A 12,152-nucleotide genomic window follows, 5' to 3' on the forward strand; every position below is an offset into this window, starting at 1 on the left:
TCACCCCCGAACTCCCCCGGAGACAGAGAAGAGTAAGAGAGCCGAGAGTGAGGAGACGATGGCGTCGATCACCGGGATGTTGGCAAATGCGATTGCAGTGCCTTACTACGGTAGGAGACCCAAGAGTCCGTCGCCGGGCGGGATGGCGGTGGAGTGCTCGTCGCGGCCGCAGAAGAAGGCGACGTCGCACCACATGAAGACGAGGCCCAAGAAGACGCAGCCTTGGGACCTCAGGCGCAAGGGCCCCACCGTGTACCCGCCGCTCCCTGTCCTCCCTCCGGATTGGACCCTCGTCTCCGAGGAGAAGGGGGAGGCAGCGGCGCAGCGGGCGGAAGAAGCCCCGGCCACTGGTGCAGCATGATGATGAAGGGCGCCGCGCCCAACCGCCGGCACCGCATCCGTGTCTTTCTCTTTCGTTTCTGGTGTTCTCTGAAGTGGATTGGTTGTTGCCTCGTCGTTGATGTTTTGCCCTTGCAATGCGATTGAATCTCCCTTGATTTCTTGAATTATCTCGCAAAAGTATCTTCTCCGTGCTCGAAATTTCATCTCCCGCAAAAGAGGATTAGGGTTCTTTAGACCCCATTTTTTGATTCCCTTGTCTTGAACAAGAAGATTGAGCGAAGAAACCAAGAAACCTCTTCTATAATGCCGAGACTTGTTACCATTTTGAGTTGAGTGGGGAGTCATATGAGAAAGACGAGTTGGATGGAAAGAGAAATACCATATCTATCATAGAGATTAATCAAAACCTTATTTTTATACATCTACCATAAAATACATGTAGATTTACGTACATCAGCTGGCGATACAAACGGACGAAAAGAAGCAGCTTTACATTTGGGGTGTTTCTCGGCAAGAAGACAGCAACGCAGAACAGGATCACAAGGTGAAATAGCTTGGAGGAGGGTGAACTATTGAAGCCCCGGACATGGTGGAATTTCCGGTTGCAACGCTTTCTAGCTCACTGTCCGCTACCTGAACTGGCTTCACCACCGCGATCCTCTCTGGAACGACCTCTCCATTCTCCTCCATCCGAGCGAGAACCTCGAATTGGGTCATGGCCTTCTCTGGTCTAGTCATCCACTCTGGGAACCCTGACCGATCTACCTCGTCGTCCGAAATGTTCTCCACAAGTGTGAAGCCCGTCTTGATGTAATTTCTAGCTGATACCTTTGCCCTCAGCAACTGGAATGATCCTTCCTCCTTGCCCTTTGGCCCTAACACCGACGCCAGCATCTCCTCGAATCCCTGGAGGTTGGAATCGGACCCATTCAATGATGTCAGAGGCCACAGGGTTGGCTTCTGCACTGCGATGGTTGGGATGGAACGCGAGGAGAGCTCGACGAGGCCTGGGGCTAAGCGCCTGAGCTTGAGCTTGTCGTGGGGTGACGTCGACGGCGAGGAGGTCAGGGAGGTGGGGCCGACGATGCGGAGGGAGAGGAGGGGTTGGCCCTTCGATCCGGCTGCACGGCGCACGGCCTCCGCGGTGGCAAGCAGGCCGGACGCGTCCTGGTGGCCACTGTGATGGGTGCGGTTGAGGAGGAAAGGGAGGGGGAGCTCGAGCGGGCGCCTGAGGCTGACGGACCTGGCGCCCTTCACTGTCACCACTGCGCCGTCCGACAAGATCACCTTCTTCAGCGCTCCTGCTTCGACATCGTGCTGCAGAGGTGGGTTGTCGCATGAGACCGACCGAGAAAAGGACATTTTTAGAAGCTGAACTCAATTAATGATCACCAGAAACAAATGGGAATATGCATCTCACCGGCAAGAAAAGCCTCATATCATCACCGTCTTGAATCCAGAGCTCCAAAGGCCCGGCCAGCTGAAACGGAGACAATACCGGCGGAACCATCGAATCAGGCCTCCTCCCCATACGCACCAACCCTGTCGCATCTCCTCCCCCCTCCCCGTCCTCTCCAAAGATGGTGCGATCCACGGAATCCCACCGTCTCACGTCCTCCGACAGCTTGATCGGGATCACCTTCTTATCGATCTCGATGTCGAACTCGTAGGCGACCGACTGCCCCACCCGTACGTCCCGCACGTCGAACCCCGACACCTCCACGCCCTCCGCATGGATCCCGAGCCCCTTGACGACCGCATCCCTCAAATTCTTCATGTTCGCCAAAAATCAATTAGGGCAGTTCGTAAAAGAGGGGGAAATTTTCGAAATTTCAGGGTTCCCTTACCGAAATCGCTCGGTGAGTCGATGGATTCGAGGAAATTAGACCGTTCGAAACTCCCACCATGACGAGATTGAGGAACCCCACGAGCAACAGAGAGCGAGTCGCCATGGATCGACGAAGGAATTCCAGAAACGAAACGAAGAGGAGAATAAAAATTGAATTTTTACGGCGGTTGGGGTGGGGTTTAAAAGGATCAGTATGACGTGAGTTCGACGAATGAGAAGCGAGAGAGTGATGCGAACCGCGTGACCATTTGTTGTGACACGGCCGGGAAAGGGTGACGGTTTTGCGCAGTGGCCTGCGACTTGGCATGATCACAACCGTTCGTTCTCTTCTAAATGGATATTTAATGGACGAGATCGTAATTGAAGCCCTGCTTTGAAACACCCGTTGCTTTAAGCTCTCGCGGATGAGGATCCTTTACCCATATCCGACATTTTATTGGATTTGGATCTGGATGCAGGCAGATCCGAGACCCGAACTCTGAACATAGTGTGTGTGTGTGTATATATAACCATGCAGCCCATGCAAATTGTTTGTGAGAGTACAGCATGTTGGGTGTCACTTAGAAATTTCTACAAGAACAGAAAGAAAATTACAACCAGGAATTATTCATGAGTGGCTCAAATTTTCCCCATGACTTACAAGTGCACCATCTTTTTCCTACGGTCAACCTTCGAGGATTAAACACTGATGGGAAGCTGAGAAACAGGCTTAAATAGTCAACCTCTTCAGAGATAAAGGACAACAGGGAAGGGGGAGGAAAAGAGAGGTTTTCGAAAGTCAACCTCCCCCAATGAAGTCCTAGAAAAAGAAGAAGTCAAAAAACAGAGCCAAGTATCTCGCTCGTCTCTTCCGAAAACATGATCAAGTGACTCGACCATGCGAAAAAGTCGAAGAGAAGAGCAAGGAACTTGAAGATGGAAGCCCCGTGCAGCAAAAACAAGTGAAAATGGTGACCTTTGGTGTGTCGAGGGACAAACAGAGGAAGAAGAAGTTCTTAAAGGCATTAGCGCAGTCGACAAAGAGAAGAAGAAGAAGAAGAAGTCAGGGAATTCAAGTGGTTTCATCGCATGAATTGTCTGAAAGCCGAGTTCAGCTTCTTCACCAGGTCTTTGGCTGTCATGGAGAATCCCTCTTCCATCTGCAGGAGAAGACAACAAGTTCAGCCACCGACTCCTCACTCGTTGAGTGCAGAGAGGTCGATAGTGGAGGTATAGATGAGAATCTCTTGCCTGGGTCACCACGGTGATGTCGAGAGAAGAACCAGAGAAGGGCACGACGCTGGTGTTCATCACGCGAAGGTGGAGCGTCTCGATCTCGGAGAGAGCTTTCACCAGCACTCCTTTCCGGTTCTCGCAGTGGATCTTGATCAGGATAGCCTTCTCGCACACCCTGGCCTCGATCTCCGGAAGGGACTGGCCTCCTTGGCCTTCGATGAAGCTCTCATCGCCGGGGGAGCCATCATCATCATCATCAGCAGCACATAGCTGCGACCTCTTCACGAGGACTGCCGCCTCCACGTTCCTCTTCGATACTCGATCTTCCAGGGACTTGACCTTCTCCTGGAGCCGCTTCAGGTACTCGACGGCGTCGCCAAGAACGGAAGCCTTGTCCGTCTTGCAAAGAGGAATGTTACTTCGATCAAAACAGATGTCCCGAAAGCTGATCAAAGCAGAGGAAGCAATCGAGAGCTCACCTTCTTCAAGCCAGGAACTACTGCAGACAGCGCTATGAATCGCTGGTTGAGCTTCTCTCGTCGCTTCCTCTCGGCCATGATGTGTTCCTGGTTCTGAGCGGCGGGTTTAGCCCCCGTGCTTACCTTCTTGGCCCCTTGTCCGAGGATCAAGGCTTCCATCTCTTCTTTCGGCTTCACCGTCGCAGCAAGACAGATGGGCGATTCCGGGTTGCCAAATGACAGAATTCTTGGACACGAGGTGGTGCAAGAACTCCAGCTGCTGGTCTTGGCGATCTTCTTGGGCCTTTCGGTGCTGGCCGCCGGATGGAAGGAAGGGTAGGAGGTGTAGCTTTCGGATGAGGGAGACTGATCCAAATCTCGCCCAAAAGCCGCTTCCAGTTGTTGCGCACCGAGAAGATCAAAAGCACTCAACTCCCACTGACGGAAGAAACTCTGATCCACTCCCTGTCAGTTTCACAAGATGAAGAACACAGTTCCCAACACTATCATGCAACGAATAACTTGATCTCGAGCTCCTTACCGTGTCGGAATAGCACGGAGACGCCAACGCTTCCATGGCGAGAGATACTTCCCTTGCAAGGAGATCCTGAATCAATTACAAAGGCAGTGAGTTTTACAGGAACCAGTCCATCTGCAGAGGCAGAAGAAGAAGAAGAAGGAAAGCCAACCTTGCAGCAGAAGATAAAAAGGTCCTCGTTTCTCTGAGGAAGAAAGGAGCCGTCTTTTTATAGGGCGTGAAGCTTCTTCCGGTGGTCTTCCTGTTTGCTTCTATCTCTCATCTCCATTAGTCAATACAAGATAGCTTGTAAACCAAATAAACAGATGACTTGGAATGGACAGCTTGAGGATAACAAGTTCTTGCCCTGTTTAAGGAAGAGATGATCTATAGCCAAAGATTAAAAGATCCTAAGATTGCTGAGTTGCTTCTTTCCTCCATCCCATTGACATTTAGTTAACGTATCATCTGCTACAGCTAATAGCAAGGGCAGTAAACCAAGAGCTTATCATCCTCTCACTGCCTGCATCATCATATCAAGGCTATACACAACTTTCATTTATGGCTGAATTATTAGCGAAGAAATAATTGGCTTCTCAGCACACCCACTTGTGATTTTAAAATGCTTCCCAGATTTATTTTTGTTCTGTCAGATCTTTGAGAATCCCAGAGAAATTGGCTCCCCAAGTAACTCCAAGCTGCCATGAAGAGAGCTGGAAGAGCTTCCACCATTTGCAAGAAACTCCAAGCTGGCATCTTTATGCAGCTGATTGTTATACTCCAAGAAGATGCTTCAACTCAACATTATCAAGCTGCAATCTAATAAACAATTTAAAGGAGGAACCACCCACTGACACCCAAGATATAATGATAGTCAAGGAAAGCTATCCCTGCAATCTCGGAGCTACCTTATTCTTTCTTGAAGCTATGAAATATATCCTTATCATCTTATGATTGCTCAAAAACAATACTTCAATCCCAACTTGGATGTCATTATTAGTTCAGACCTTCACCTGCCCCCATCTCACATCTGCATCCTGTTAAAGAATCCCAAAGAGATGGGAGTCTGTGGAATTAGCAACTGGCCTGCCACCAAATCAAGTTGGCAATTAGAAAGCTCAACCATCTTCACCACTTACGTTTTACAGAACAAAAAAATCTTAATCGCAAAACAAAAGGGTCAACACATGCGACAACCATGCAAATTTAACATGGCCTTGCGACGTAGCCCCACATATTTTAGGACATATATAGCGTTATCTTCCTATACATCATTACCCTTCCACCGACAGGGTGACGTACGCCTGATCCGTTGACGGCGACGGTGGTGGGTCACCTCACTGAGGCCGACACCTGGCTGGTAGGCCGGGCCCCACTCCGACACCGTCATGCGCCCCACGCCTTTCCTCCCCTTCGAACGCATCGTACTGAGGACCTGTTTGGGGGACGTGCGACGCACTACGGGTGGGTCTTTTCCAGTTGCATGGCAGGCGCGTCACGCGAGTACCATGTACGAGGCGCAAAGCTTTTTCCGTACCGCACCGAGGCCTGATCTCGATCAAACCCGGATTGATGATCCTGGGGAGGTGTGTGGATTTCCCTGTCTCGACCGGTGCAGGAGACACCATCATGGCCACGTCCTGGGTCGTGGGCAATGCGGGACCCGCAGCCTCCGTTCGCTGTCGTCAAGGGAAACGGACAGCTATGCCGAAGGTGGGACCCCCCCTCTTCCACCGCCCCACTTCTTTGGCCTCCCCGCTCGCCTCCGAACCGTTTCTGTAACGGGATGCTCGAGTCACTTTCCTACGATACCCCTTCACTTCCCCTTGTTAGGAAGAGAGACCGACGGAGGGAGGCGAAGGAAGAAGAGAAGGAAGAAGAGAAGGAAGAGGTGGAGGCAGAGCGCAGGAGAGTTGAGGATGACGGTTCCCGGGCGAGAGAGGCCCTCGACGGCGATGGCGCCGCCAAAGAGTTTAAGGCAGGACGCTGGAGGGTCGAGGACGGTTGTCCCCGGCCGGCGTAGGCCCTCGATGGCGGCGGCGGCCGCTGCCGAGGCGGGGTGTAGGAAGGTGGCGGTGACGCCGGCAACGCACAAGGTCCCTCGGCGGCTGCTGCTGCGGGTGGCGTCGGTGGCGTGCGGGGTCCAGTTCGGCTGGGCCCTCCAACTCTCGCTGCTCACGCCGTACGTGCAGGAGCTGGGGATCCCCACCAATGGGCCAGCCTCGTGTGGCTCTGCGGGCCCCTCTCCGGCCTCATCGTCCAGCCCCTCGTCGGCCACCTAAGCGGCCACTGCGCCAGCCCGCTCGGTCGCCGCCGACCATACGTCGCCGGTGGGGCCGCCGCCATCGCAGCCTCCGTGCTCCTCATCGGGTATTCCGCCGACATCGGCCATGCCCTCGGCGACCGTGCCGACGGGGGAACCCGGCACCGGGCGATCGCCGTCTACTTGCTAGGGTTTTGGCTGCTCGACGTGGTGACCAACACCATCCAGGGGCCATGCAGGGCCCTCCTCGCCGATCTTACAGGTCTGTCGTTTCGCTGTTCTCCCCCTTCTTGTTCACGAATTCGGTACAACTTGAGGGTTCTTTGTTTCGGCGTATGGATGTCCTCGAATATTTGGTAAATTGGGATGAACAATACCATATCCCAGGGATGTCTATGGTATGATTATTACCAGTAGCTACTCTTATATTAGTCGGATGGAGGATAAATTGGGATGAACAATACCATATCCCAGCGATGTCTATGGTATGGTTTTTACCAGTAGCTACTCTTCAATTACATTGGTTAGATGGAGGAGACAATCTTGGAAACGTACTAATTTATAAATGTCGAGCACATATTGCTCATGCCATGCTAAATATACAGTATCAGTCTCACCCCTTGAGAGGTGAGAGGAGAGCTCCCCACACTTGTTACAGTAGGTTCCTGATTCATCTCTGAGTTGTCATCTGGACAATCATTTCCGGATGAGAATGTATGCGGTATTTAATAGCAATTCTAGTGAACTATGTTATGTTCTATTTGTGTAGGCTTTCGTGGACTTGTTTGCCATTGGATTCCTATGCCAACCTGCCATTAAACCTTTCTGGCCTTAAGCTGTCGCTTTAAAAATCCTTGATGGAACTGGTGGCCTTTGTAACATTTTTCCAAAGGTCCACAAGTATCTCACTGCCCTTCCAGCTCAAATCAAAGGTTGCCGGACTTGAATTGGTTCTCGGTCACAGGTGGAGTTGTAAAGGATTCCCACATGTGTGTATGAGCTGCTTTTTGTTGATATTGTTTGTATATGCTCCTCTGAAGCTTTTACCGATGAATATCTCTATGAAGCTTCAGATTCCATGTTCCTATGTATTTCTATAAAGATTGAATGTCAGAGCTTGCTCACCTTGTTGCGTTGATTTGACTGCTTCATTTTGTTGATTGCCATGATTTTTTGGTCATGTATTTGTTGGACTTGATTTAAATTTAATATGTTCCGTATCCTTTAAAACTCTGAGTCGCTTTCAGTATCTGGGAGTTCTTGTGGAACAGAGGTTAAAAATGGCAAAGTTTGTTTCTGTTGTGTAGGTTTTTTTTTACCATGAGAAAGACAACAAAAGACACTTGCACAAGTGAACAAGTTAACTTGCTCGTTACTTGGAAGATTTCTTTAGTGAAGAAATGGCATGCCCAACTTCTTGTTGGGTTAGTCCTGTAGCCCAAAAGATACACTTCATGGCAATCTTCACATTAGTAACTTAAAAGAGCTCAAGATGTTTCATATTTTTTCTATACCTTACCTAATTGCTGTATATTTTTCATGTATTTTCTGCAATTTCAGGAAAAGATCGTAGACGGACTCGGGTAGCTAATGCTTATTTTTCACTCTTCACGGCACTGGGGAATGTACTTGGCTTTGCTACTGGTTCTTATAGTCGTTGGTTTAGCATCCTTCTCTTCAATGCCACTGCAGCATGCAGCATAAATTGTGCCAATCTCATATCTGCTTTTCTTCTTGATGTTGTTCTTCTTATGATCACGACTACTGTAAGTGTCTTATCAGCCAAGGAAATCCCTCTTTCTTCTGCCAGTGGAGTTATGGATTGTGCTGGAGAAGTACAAGTGCAGTTGAATGATGGCCATGAGGCTTTTCTATGGGAATTAGTTGGTTCGTGTAAATATCTTACGCTGCCTATATGGACGGTTCTAATTGTCACTGCACTTACTTGGATAGGATGGTTTCCTTTCATTCTTTTTGATACTGATTGGATGGGCCAGGAGATGTGCAAGGGAAACCCAAATGAAGGGAAAAATTATCAAACTGGAGTAAGAATGGGGGCTCCTGGTCTAATGTTAAATTCCATTGTTGTCGGTTGTACTTCAGTGGTTTTGGAAAAACTCTGCAGGAAGTGGGGTGCTGGCTTGACCTGGGGAATTGCCAACATTTTCATGTATTTATGGTTTCTAGCAATGCTTATAATATCTTCTCTGGCGAAAAATGTGGAATACCCAGAAGATGGACTCCCTCCATATGGTGTTGTTATTGCTGCACTTGTTATTTTTACGGTTCTCGGGGCACCTTAGGAAGTGAGTCTTTTTTATTGCTGTTGTAATCAAGGTATGCAATACCGTACTATACCAGTGTTTTGAGGTTGGTTCGGTACGGTATGGTATCAGCGTACCGAACGGTACACCAAAGTTTACCGAGCAATTTCCTCTTATTATAATACTGTAGCACTGCTACAGTATATTACTGTAGCACTATAGCACGGTCCGTCCGGTAACGAGCGGTCCGTATACCGGTATGCTGTCGGACTGGTATGTACCGCCCATACCGGGTGGTACCATTCGAAATTGCATATCATGATTGTAACTTGTATTTTCGATGCTCTTATTAATTTGTTTAACTAGTATTTTTTTTTTTGCAGGTCACATACTATTCCTTATGCAATGATATTTGCATGTATAGAACCTTTAGGGCTTGGTCAGGGTGGGTGACAAGTTGCTTTTATTTTGTTTCGGTTGTTGTTTTACTCTGTTTTCAGTTTTGAAACAATTGTCTCTTTACTTCAGGATTGGCCATGGGCATTTTAAATCTGGCAATTGTGATACCTCAGGTAGACATTTTTTTTCACTATCATATTGACATAACAAATATTTTGTCATTAGTTATCCTGTCTTGTATGTTTTTAGGAGCAAATGGTAGTCCCATTGGATGATCAAGTTGAAAAGTGATTTTTTGAATGATATTATATCATCCTCTATTATGGCTTTTGGCTTGATGTAAATAAGAGATACTTGTATCATTATAAGGGTATACACAAAGATGAAAGAAGTTAGAATGTAAGAAGAAAACTACATGCCTTAGTCATAGAGTAAATGGATTCTTCTTGTGGTTTATCATGATCATCAATATCATTGAAGTATTTTTCCATCAGTTGGGGTTGGGTAGAGCTTGCTAATAAAAACTCTGTGACTTGGCTCCAAAAGGATTTTGAGATGCTGCCACTCATTTTCAATCTGACATAAAAGTGCTAAAGTTGTTGAAAACAAGAAAATATTGATACTGGAGTACTCTCCTCTCATGCGTTCAAACAGTCTTCTTCGCATTTGATTCTTTATGCAACCCCTTTGCGTTTTTTGGTTATTAATTTATATACTACGATGATAAATTACATCTTTGCTAGAATCTATAATAGATGTCTGATTAGAGATAAAGGTTTATATTGCTCCTGGTATGAATTGATTGTCATTTGGTGGTAGCAAGCCATATAAAAATGATGAAAGCCATGCTTATCACAATCGATGTGGTAATTTGTTCTTATCACGGAAGAAATCCACGATTAATCTGGTCAATAGAACTGGTGCAGATTCAGTGAATTCCGACAGTGCAATAAATATAACTAGCAGTTACTGACCTCTGTCTGATTTGTCACTAATCAAATATAGTTTAGTATGATTATTGGTTTTCATAAAGATGGTGATTTTCTATATATTTGTTGCCATGCTTGATTTTTGCTGATGAAAATTGTGCTAAATCAGGTACTCATATCTTAGGGAAGCGGGCCATTGGACCAATTATTTGGGGGTGCCAATTCACCAGCCTTTGCTGTAGGAGGACTTGCAGCTTTTGTGAGCGGACTTGTGGCAATTATTGGTCTCCCTCGGTCCCATATTGCAGGACGAAGGGGTGAAAGATAAGTATTTTATTAATGCTTCCTTTATCTATATTGCTATTTGATTGCTATTGCATACAGAAACAATTATCACTATAGTGTATCAAACAGATAAATTTAATACACTTTCAATGATTTCCTATAAGTGCATATCTTCTGCCTTTCTGTAGCTGTCTTTTAAGTTAAACTTTATTATATTCTGTCAGAAATCTAAGCCTAGATAGAATATACAGCGTTTTGAAATAAGTTCCTGGCTGGTGCCATGGCAAAGTTCTGGTCACTGAAAAAATCTATTTGCCTACAATGTTTGCTTTTCATGGACTCAAAAAGCTTCATGGATATACTTATGGAATAAGTATCAAAGCGAATATTATGATCGTAAATCCAGAACACCATCAGTGATCATATATCTAAATATTGTAAAATTGAACCCTTGGTTATCTTCACCTTGATTGCATGCAGTGATGAAGAATGCTTTCTCAAACAAGAATTAGTGAAGATACTGTGCCCGACAAGCTGCCACCCTTCTTCTCCATTATTGCTTTCATTATTATTATCTGCATCATGTTGGTTGATTATGATAATTGATAATAAATTGATGATTTACAGGATTTTGAACACATAATTGGCAATTCCAGGAATTGGTTCTTTTTCTTCAGTGAGCCTACTTAAATAGAGACAGCAATGCGCGTTGCAGAAGCCTCGTCGTCTCAGGAAACTAGCCCTGGCCCTACCATTCGTCTCCACTGCAGCTCTATGAATGCTCGGGCCATGGAGGTCAGTTTTCAGCCAGGTGTCATCATGACCACCAACCCAGCTGGTGGTGGTCCACTGTTCATCGCTCATCAGAACTGTGTTAGTATCAGCAACTGTAACGCAAGTATTCTTTGCAGGCTCATCATCACCCCCTCAGAGCCTTGTTTACGTTCTGATGGTATTAGCTATGTTGCTAATCCCCCCGGTGTCGTGAAGAAGACAATATTGTTGATATGTTCTCCAATGCTCTCTTTCAGTTTCCACTTGTACTCATCCTCTACGACGGACAGCAGGTAAGCTTTTTTTTCTTCTTTGAACCTCTTATGTGCTGATCATGCATCCGACTGTGGCCAAATTTAAATTCCAACATATTACCTGTATAGTTTCACCTGTCTTGGACCATTTTATATAGCGAGAGTTTTCTATGGGGCCTAATGTCTAGGTCAATGATACAGGTTCCGATCATAAGCTACAAAGATAGAGTTAAACTGCAGCAGGAAAGAGAGAGAGAGAGAGAGAGAGAGAGAGAGAGAGAGAGAGAGAGAGAGAGAGAGAGAGAGACTGGGAACTGGGCATGAGAAGGTGACAGGTGATCAGTGTCCACACTGCACTCTTTGGTCACAGGTTGCACATACGTGTCCCTTCAGCTTATTTGCAGAGAACGTTGTCTCGGTTTGTGCTTGTCAAAAGATAATGCTGTGGAAAAGTATGCCCATGGATGAGTGGGCGGTCTATTGGGGCACGTATGTCCTCTTGTTTCCTACCTTCCAACTGCTTTATTGACACTGCCCCATTTACTGCTGCCTCGGTGTCTGTCCTCTCCATTTTACTTGCCTCCTCCTCACACCTTCTAATTG

General features: G+C 47.0%; 1 protein-coding gene and 1 pseudogene across 2 annotated transcripts; one reads left to right on the forward strand and one right to left on the reverse strand.

Annotated features, from left to right (window-relative positions):
- Nucleotides 1-708: 708 nt before the first annotated feature.
- On the reverse strand, nt 709-4,808 carry LOC135586074 (protein TUNICAMYCIN INDUCED 1-like). 2 transcript variants are annotated; one of them, XR_010498997.1, is made up of 6 exons: nt 4,554-4,808; nt 4,406-4,471; nt 3,886-4,329; nt 3,422-3,805; nt 2,190-3,330; nt 1,973-2,113 (listed from the first exon to the last, which is right to left on the reverse strand). XR_010498997.1 is itself a non-coding variant. In XM_065165482.1 (3 exons), exons 1-3 carry the CDS (start codon nt 2,496-2,498, stop codon nt 880-882), a joined length of 1,440 nt encoding a protein of 479 aa, XP_065021554.1. In that variant the 5' UTR covers nt 2,499-2,541; the 3' UTR covers nt 709-879. The 2 variants fall into 2 exon arrangements, 1 of the variants encoding a protein (XP_065021554.1); XM_065165482.1 differs by lacking the exons at nt 3,422-3,805; nt 3,886-4,329; nt 4,406-4,471; nt 4,554-4,808 and adding an exon at nt 709-1,659 and having other exon boundaries at nt 1,763-2,113; nt 2,190-2,541.
- Nucleotides 4,809-6,175: 1,367 nt separating this feature from the next.
- On the forward strand, nt 6,176-8,947 carry LOC135644919 (sucrose transport protein SUT2-like; annotated as a pseudogene).
- The last annotated feature ends 3,205 nt before the right edge of the window (nt 8,948-12,152 follow it).

Source organism: Musa acuminata, chromosome BXJ3-8 (genome assembly GCF_036884655.1).
Source record: "Musa acuminata AAA Group cultivar baxijiao chromosome BXJ3-8, Cavendish_Baxijiao_AAA, whole genome shotgun sequence".
In the NCBI taxonomy this organism is placed as follows: Eukaryota; Viridiplantae; Streptophyta; class Magnoliopsida; order Zingiberales; family Musaceae; genus Musa; species Musa acuminata.

Coding starts and splice junctions, on each gene's coding strand:
- LOC135586074 (XM_065165482.1), bottom strand. CDS start 2,498: ATGCCAAGTCGCAGGCCACTGCGCAAAACCGTCACCCTTTCCCGGCCG. Junction 2,114..2,189: donor CGACTCACCGAGCGATTTCG/GTAAGGGAACCC, acceptor GCGAACATGAAG/AATTTGAGGGATGCGGTCGT. Junction 1,660..1,762: donor ATATGAGGCTTTTCTTGCCG/GTGAGATGCATA, acceptor CCACCTCTGCAG/CACGATGTCGAAGCAGGAGC.